This window comes from Rhinichthys klamathensis, unplaced genomic scaffold (assembly GCF_029890125.1).
Source record: "Rhinichthys klamathensis goyatoka isolate OS25496 unplaced genomic scaffold, OSU_Roscu_1.1 h1tg000021l_1, whole genome shotgun sequence".
Classification (NCBI taxonomy): Eukaryota; Metazoa; Chordata; class Actinopteri; order Cypriniformes; family Leuciscidae; genus Rhinichthys; species Rhinichthys klamathensis.
The window spans coordinates 1,483,574-1,492,545 of record NW_026606572.1 but is presented as its reverse complement, the minus strand read 5'-3'; the positions used below and the strand labels follow the sequence as shown (position 1 = coordinate 1,492,545).

The following is an 8,972-nucleotide window of genomic DNA, read 5'->3' as shown; positions in this document are numbered from 1 at the left end:
GCGTGCGTGCGTGCGTGCGTGTGTGTGTGTGTGTGTGTGTGTGGCAAATGCACTCAATTAAAAATAGTGGTGTTTTCCCCATGTGACATTTATAAATCAGTATGTGGACATTTATTTTGATTACATAACCTGTCAAACCAAGTGTCAGATACAAATAAATCATGCTAGAACTTTTCTCAGAACTAGCAATGACTTTTATCCAACTGGTGTTGTCAAAGCGTAAGACGACAATTCACACAGGTTTACGACCAGAGTAAACACAATGTAGTTCATGACATTGAAATTGTTTTATCTTTTGAAACCTATATAATGTGAAATGTTTTTCTTAAAGTGCGCTTTTTTATTTATTTAATATAGGCCTACTATTTGGTTTGATATTTTGTATTTTATGTAACACAAACACATTTTTTTAGGAGTGTTCAATACTTTGAACCACCTTTTGTAAACCTTTACAGCAATTTCAAACTGAAGTTAAAACTAACCTGAATGCTTTTTTATATATTAGCCTATTAAAAAGTAAAAGTAATTAAAAATTTTGCCGGCAAAGAAAAGTTACATAGTTTTATGGCCACTGAACGTTCCTACAGTATGCAGTTAAACAGCAATTTCTATACGATTATAGGTTGTTTACACATGGCCTGAAAAATGTATAAACCTTTACCGTGTGAAAGTTTCTAAACTGGTAAGTAGCGCCTCTGGTTGAGCTGTGAAAGCGCGCGACGCATTCCGTAGACGCGCGACGCATTCCGTTTTGTCTCTTGCGAGCTCAAGAAGCATCCAATGAATGCGGTGGCTCCGCCCGACGTCAGGTGCACCTCTCCTCGAGAGAGAGAGCGAGAGCACTAAATATGCGCTCGCTGTCCTCAGTCAATCACTTCATCTCACTCTCAAGACTACAAAGACACTCCGCAAGTGAATTTACTCATTTTTACTCACCTGGACGGATATATATCATGGATTTGGTCTGAATCATCTTGTATGCTAACAGGTACATTTTTGTGAAACTGCCATAATCCTCACTGATATTTTTCACATTTTATGTGATAATTTTGACGCGTCAAAGGGATAGTTTTCTATCCTGTCATCATTTACTCACCCTCAAGTTGTTCCAAATCTATATGAGTTTCTTTCTTCTGCTGAACACAAAAGAAGATATTTTGAAGAGAACAGGTAACTAAACAGTTGATGGGCCCCATTGACTTCCATATATGGAGAAATGCTATGGAAGTCAATGATGCCCCACAACTGTTTGATTACCAACATTCTTCAAAATATCTTCCGTTGTGTTCAGCGAAACAAAGACATTTATACAGGTTTGGAACAATTTGAGGTGAGTAAATGACAGAATTTGCAAATCCCTTTAAGCTCGACCATATTACCAAATGTGTGAGATCTTTTATTTTGAACGGAATGTATGTGTTAGGCTAATTAATAAAGTATTATATTAATGTTATTAAATAAATAAGCAAATGTTAATAAAAGTAGGCTATTTGCAATTCAATATGCTGCGTCTTTTTGAAGACATGGAATTATAGTTAATATACAGCAGGCCTACATTTACAAAAAAAAAGTGGTTTACAAATGATTAACAAATAGTATGTCCTAGATTCTCAGTGTATTTTATTTGTCTCTCGGTGTGTTTTTATCATCCAAAATGTAATTTTGAACTCAAAAGTTAACAGAAAACTTTACATACAATATGTAAAGTTTATACACCTCCAAATATTTAAAAGCTATTAAAAACAACTCCAGTTTGCGTGCCTAAACAAATGGTGAAAGGATTTAAAGTTGGCCTTTTTATAGTTGCTAATTCAAATTCCTCTCTTTCTAGGATCTGAGAGCAACAGTAGACAAGATGAGTTGGGGAGCACTTTATGCTCAGCTGGGAGGGGTGAATAAACACTCCACCAGCTTGGGAAAGATCTGGCTGTCTGTCCTCTTCATCTTCCGCATTAGCATCCTTGTAATAGCAGCCGAGACGGTCTGGGGAGATGAGCAGTCCGACTTCACCTGTAACACACAACAGCCCGGCTGCAAAAACGTCTGCTACGACCACTTCTTTCCAGTCTCGCATATCCGTTTCTGGTGCCTGCAGCTCATCTTTGTGTCTACACCGGCTTTGCTGGTGGCTATGCATGTGGCGTACCGCAAACGCAACGTAAAGAAAGGCCTTTTGGCCAACCGTGCTGGCAGTGCCAAAGGGGATGACCTGGAGAGCCTGAAGAAGAGGCGTCTTCCCATCACTGGGCCGCTGTGGTGGACCTACACCTCCAGCCTGTTCTTCCGGCTCCTTTTCGAGGCCGGATTCATGTATGCATTGTATTATGTCTACGATGGGTTTCAGATGGCACGTCTTGTGAAGTGTGAGCAGTGGCCCTGTCCCAATAAAGTTGACTGCTTTATCTCACGGCCAACAGAGAAGACCGTCTTCACCATTTTCATGGTGGGATCTTCTGCCATCTGCATTGTGCTCAATGTGGCTGAACTGAGCTACTTGATTGTCAAGGCATTGCTGAGGTGCTCGGCCAGAACCAAGAGGAGGCGTGCCTTTGTACACCAAGATAAAATGTCCACAGAAAAGGCGCTCTTACAGAACGAAAAGAACACAAAGTTGCTGTCATCCGCTTCGGACTCCTCGACCAATAAGACTCTTTAAGATTACCCCTACATCCAGTGACTCAATTCTACCATCATGGATAGGCACGTAGATTACAGTGTTTTAACAGTATGTGATTTGTAGCTGGTTTTTGACAAGTTACCCTGAGAGCAGAACAAAGCTGCAAACCTGAGAGAAGGTTTCAAGCATGGTTCATTTAAAAGCTGACATTCCTCCCCAAAAGACGATTAGGGACAATTACACTGCATTGACTGCAAAAATGTTGGGGTTGTTGAATTTTATTTTCCTCGTTGCTCAGTAGCCTCAGTACTCTCTAATAATGGCATTAGAAAAGCCCAAGAGTGACGCCTAGTGGTCAAACAACATAAATTAAGTTCAGAGACCTTTGCACAAAATTGAGTGTCCTGTTTTTGAGGGATCATTAGGGCCCAAGCCCAAAGGGCGAAGGCCCTATTGTTTTCCTTAGGATTATTAGGGCCCAAGCCCAAAGGGCGAAGGCCCTATTGTTTTCCTTAGGATTATTTATTATTATTATTATTATTAGGGCCCAAGCCCAAAGGGCGAAGGCCCTATTGTTTTCCTTAGGATTATTTATTATTATTATTATTATTATTATTCTTATTATTTTTCTGCTACCTTTTGGACACTTTTGGAGGCCTTAACATGCTCAAAAACTCCTGAAACTTTGCACACATGTCAGAACCCGCGGCCATCAGGGCCGGGCTGAAGATGGTACCCGGGCGTGGCAGGGGGGCTCGACAGCGCCCCCTGGAACGGGGTCCGAAAACATGGTCCATAAATCAAACACGCTTGCATGTAATAATATGAAACTCGGTACACATGTAGATCTCCTCGTTTCATATATACTTCACACTCTTACTTTTTACCCCAGCCCAACAGGAAGTCGGCTATTTAGGGTTGTTGGTAAAACACACGCAATGGAATGTGAAATACTCCTCCTAGAGAATTCAAACAAACGGCACGAAACTCGGTCAGCATGAAGTCAAGACATTGAGGATGAAAGTTTGCGAGGGGATTTTTGATATCTCGAACGGTTTGGCCGTGGCGAGGAAACAAAATTATGGCGAGAAACGTGAAACAGGAAGTGTGTCATAACTACTGCATACATTAACTGATCTTGATGAAACTTCAACAGTGTGTTCGTTGTAAGAGCCCGATCACATGGATGTGACTATTGTGAGTCAAAGTTATAGCGCCACCAACTGGCAGCAGGAAGTGTGTCACTTCCTAAATGCTTTGAAATCACCCTCTTATTTTTACCCGATTTGCTTCAAACTTTATGTGTATAATGTAAACACACGGCAGATGTAGACCTGTGAAAGGATTATTGATATCTTAGATACTGTTGCCGTGGCAACACATCAAACTTTAATATTCTTGTTTGATGCTTTTGAGACTCTTAGCATGCTTGAAATTGCATGAAACTCGACAGACACAGGTATGCATATGGTTCAGATCAAGCCGGACAACTTTCTAATTAACTGTCATTAGCTCAGACCAAGAGGAAGTTAGATATTTTTTTTTGAATGTGGATGTTTCTGAGAATTTTCTCTCCCTCTCCCTCTGACAGAGAGAATGCACCCTGCCATTCGTGTGTGTCTGTGTCTGTGTCTGTGTGGGGAGGGGGGGAGGGGCTCTTTTAGTTTAAACACAAAATTATACATAGGGCCATACTGCCCTCTTGTGTCCAAAATTATATTTATATATACATTATACATATATTTGGTATGTGACTGAGGACCGAGAGCTTTTAAATACGGGACATTGATAATGGCCACGTGCAGAGCGCTCGAGGGAATTCCTATGGAAGTAGGAATGAACTAAAATACGTTCGCTCTGTTCTGCTCGCTCGTCGCCATGGACGCGCACCATTATGAATGCCAGTGCAGCCGCATACTTTTTAGTGTCACTTTAAAATTAGTGCAATAACGGGGCCGATTGCTTGAATTGTGAGTTCAATAGTCTATTATTTTTCACGGAAAACACAACAACAAAAGAGTACAATGATAGATTCGCTTAAATAGGGGCTTTTACATAAAATAGCCTATTCCGTCATCATCTTTTCAGTCAGCTCTTCACTCTCGTGATTAATGAAATTTGACTCCTGTTGCTGATATTTGCTGCAACTTTCGTTCCGCTCACAATTTAGTAAGCAAACACGCTTCAAATGTGTTTTTATTTTATTTTTGTGTATATATATGTGTGTGTATATATATGTGTGTATATATATATATATATATATATATATAGCTTATGTTTCAAATATGAGTTAATTAACAATCGTTGGAAAGAATGATACTTTTAATATCACTAAACCGTCATTAGGTGTCGCCAGGCGACCGTCTTAATGAGCGAGTCATTGATTCATTCGTTCAAACGATTCGTTCGAACGGCTGAGTCATTCATGAATGAGACAGATTATGGATTGGTCGTTGAATCTTTGAGTCAACCGATTCGTTCAAAATGCTGAATCATTCAGTAATGAGAACGCGTTGCTGTGAGATGCTCGATGGTTCTGCTGTGATCTTTGTTTAACTATTTTCGCTGCTGAAACAGAAAAAAAAGTCAATATTGCATCTAAAATGTAAGTGATTTGACGTGTGTGTGTGTGTGTGTGTGTGTGTGTGATTGTGTCTGTTACAGTGATTGTTTAACCCTTGTTAAAGTTTAGGCCTTGTCTTTTTGGATATATATCTTTTTATATAAAAAAAAATAGCATACAACCCATGTATTTTAAATGTATTGTTTGCTTTAAATTACATTGAGATTTGTATGTTTGGTAATTGAACCTGAATGAATTATAAATGAATGTGCTATATTTCAGATCATATATTTGTTTTCCTTAAAATTTGAACTAACACTAACTTTATTCTCATCTGAATGATAGATTATTTATTTCTGTTTAAAATAAAAACACATTTGATTTTTCTTTTTTAATCAATGTAGAATGTGTAACTGAAAAAATAAACAGATTAGGGCTCTGATCGAGGACAATAATGTCAAAAAAAGAATCAGGGCATGTCTCATATCTTTCTAAAATGTAATTATACACCATTTATTTTTATATAAAATTATACAAATATTAGAACTAAACCCATTTTATTCCTTTTTTTCAATTTAAGAATTATTTTTAAGTTTAAAAACAGCCAGAATGGTTGTTTAGTCAAAAATAATAATAATCCAAATCATATATAGTGCTATACTGCCCTCTTGTGTTCAAAATCAGGTAGGCCTATTGAATTTATATATTTATATATTAGGGATGTTACTATGGGAATATTTTCCCACCGGTTAATCAACGTGTGATTGTGTAAACCAATTGTGTAAACCTCCCGCTGGGGGGTTTAAAAACACTAACTTGAAAGCGAAAGTATAATATGGACGTCCGCACGGACATTGAAATGGTGGCGCTCGAATGAATTCCTATGGAAGTAGAAATTAACTAAACGTTCGCTCTGTTCTGCTCGCTCGTCGCCATGGACGCGCACCATTATGAATGCCAGTGCAGCCGCATACTTTTTAGTGTCACTAAAATTAGTGCAATTTCGGGGGCCGATTGCTTGAATTGTGAGTTCAATAGTCTATTATTTTTCACGGAAAACACAACAATAAAAGAGTACAATGACAGATTCGCTTAAATAGGCGTTTTTACATAAAATAGCCTATTCCGTCATCATCTTTTCAGTCAGCTCTTCACTCTCGTGATTAATGAAATTTGACTCCTGTTGCTGATATTTGCTGCAACTTTCGTTCAGCTCACAATTTAGTAAGCAAACACGCTTCAAATGTGTTTTTATTTTATTTTTGTGTATGTGTGTGTATATGTATGTATATATATAAATATAGCTTATGTTTCAAATATGAGTTAATTAACAATCGTTGGAAAGAATGATACTTTTAAACATAACACTAAACCGTCATTAGGTGTCGCCAGGCGACCGTCTTAATGAGCGAGTCATTGATTCATTCGTTTGAACGACTGAGTCATTCATGAATGAGATAGATGTTTATGGATTGATTGGTCATTGAATCTTTGAGTCAACCGATTCGTTCAAAATGCTGAATCATTCAGTAATGAGAACGCGTTGCTGTGAGATGCGCGATGGTTCTGCTGTGATCTTTGTTTAACTATTTTCGCTGCTGAAACAGAAAAAAAGTCAATATTGCATGTAAAATGTAAGTGATTTGACTTGTGTGTGTGTGTGTGTGATTGTGTGTGTGATTGTGTCTGTTACAGTGATAAGAGTTTAACCCTTGTTAAACTTTAGGCCTTGTCTTTTTGGATATATATCTTTTTATATTAAAAAATAGTCATACAACCCATATATTTTAAATGTATTGTTTGCTTTAAATTACATTAAGATTGTATGTTTGGTAATTGAACCTGAATGAATTTTAAATGAATGTGCTATATTTCAGATCATATATTTGTTTTCCTTAAAATTTGAACTAACACTAACTTTATTCTCATCTGAATGATAGATTATTTATTTCTGTATAAAATAAAAACACATTTGATTTTTCTTTTTTAATCAATGTAGAATGTGTAACTGAAAAAATAAACAGATTAGGGCTCTGTTTGATGACAAGAAATGAAAACCAATGCGATATGATGAATGTCCAAAAGATGGCTCCCACAGACTGTTTTTAAATAGGATTGTTTGATATTTTTTGCTTTTAAACTGTGTGTGTGTGTGTGTGTAAGAGATTTTGGTTGGGTGACAGTTGTAGTTTACAGTTTGACAAGAGTTTATAGCTTGACAAAAGCACAATGTTGTGTTTTATTGCAAGTGTACACAAATATAAGTAAACACTTTGCAGTTTGAATAATGTCCTGTATGAACAAAAGGACGGAGTATGTTTTTATGTCTACATTGTTCAATTACGCCACACACACACACACACACACACACAAACACACACACACACACACACACACACACACACACACACACACACACACACACACACAAACACTATTTTTCTAATCAGATCAGGCAAGTAATATTCTGTCTTGTCTCTTAAAAAAACAATATATATATATTTATGTATATATATATATATATATATATATATGTGTGTGTGTGTGTGTGTGTGTTTGTGTGTGTATATATATAAATATAGCTGCGAGCAGCGATGAAAGGGCCAAAGCCGGCGGCACCGCCACCCCGGTTATAGTGCCACCAACTGGCAGCAGGAATTCTGTCACTTTCAAAAAGCTTTGAAATCACCTGATTGCTTCAAACTTCACTACTATGATGTAAACACACGGCAGATGTAGACCTGGATGTAGACCTGACCTTTCAGAAGGTTGCTCTCGCATACTTTGTGGTTGATATGTGCCCTCAATGCACACTTTTGCAGAGCCCACACTGATACAAGCTCTACAGCACACTTCTTTTCGACAGTCAAAGCAGGGTTACGTTTTTGCACGTCGTGCACAATAACCCTAAAGGCACCAGGGTGGCGGTGCCACCGGCTTTATATATATATATATATATATATATATATATATATATATATATATAAATATAGCTGCGAGCAGCGATGAAGGGCCAAAGCCGGTGGTACCGCCACCCCGGTGCCTTTAGGTAACTAAAGGCACCGGGGTTGCGGTGCCACCGGCTTGGGCCCGTAATCGCTGCTCGCAGCTATATTTATTATTATTATTATTATTATTATTATTATTATTATTTTTCTGCTACCTTTTGGACACTTTTGGAGGCCTTAACATGCTCAAAAACTCCTGAAACTTTGCACACATGTCAGAACCCGCGGCCATCAGGGCCGGGCTGAAGATGGTACCCGGGCGTGGCAGGGGGGCTCGACAGCGCCCCCTGGAACGGGGTCCGAAAACATGGTCCATAAATCAAACACGCTTGCATGTAATAATATGAAACTCGGTACACATGTAGATCTCCTCGTTTCATATATACTTCACACTCTTACTTTTTACCCCAGCCCAACAGGAAGTCGGCTATTTAGGGTTGTTGGTAAAACACACGCAATGGAATGTGAAATACTCCTCCTAGAGAATTCAAACAAACGGCACGAAACTCGGTCAGCATGAAGTCAAGACATTGAGGATGAAAGTTTGCGAGGGGATTTTTGATATCTCGAACGGTTTGGCCGTGGCGAGGAAACAAAATTATGGCGAGAAACGTGAAACAGGAAGTGTGTCATAACTACTGCATACATTAACTGATCTTGATGAAACTTCAACAGTGTGTTCGTTGTAAGAGCCCGATCACATGGATGTGACTATTGTGAGTCAAAGTTATAGCGCCACCAACTGGCAGCAGGAAGTGTGTCACTTCCTAAATGCTTTTGACAA

At 38.4% G+C, this 8,972-nt stretch overlaps 1 protein-coding gene across 1 annotated transcript; it reads left to right on the top strand.

Moving 5' to 3' along the window:
- Positions 1 to 807: 807 nt before the first annotated feature.
- Positions 808 to 3,034, top strand: gjb8 (gap junction protein beta 8). Its single transcript, XM_056241179.1, has 2 exons — positions 808 to 988; positions 1,832 to 3,034. Exon 2 carries the CDS (start codon positions 1,856 to 1,858, stop codon positions 2,654 to 2,656), a length of 801 nt encoding a protein of 266 aa, XP_056097154.1. The 5' UTR covers positions 808 to 988; positions 1,832 to 1,855; the 3' UTR covers positions 2,657 to 3,034.
- Positions 3,035 to 8,972: the final 5,938 nt, after the last annotated feature.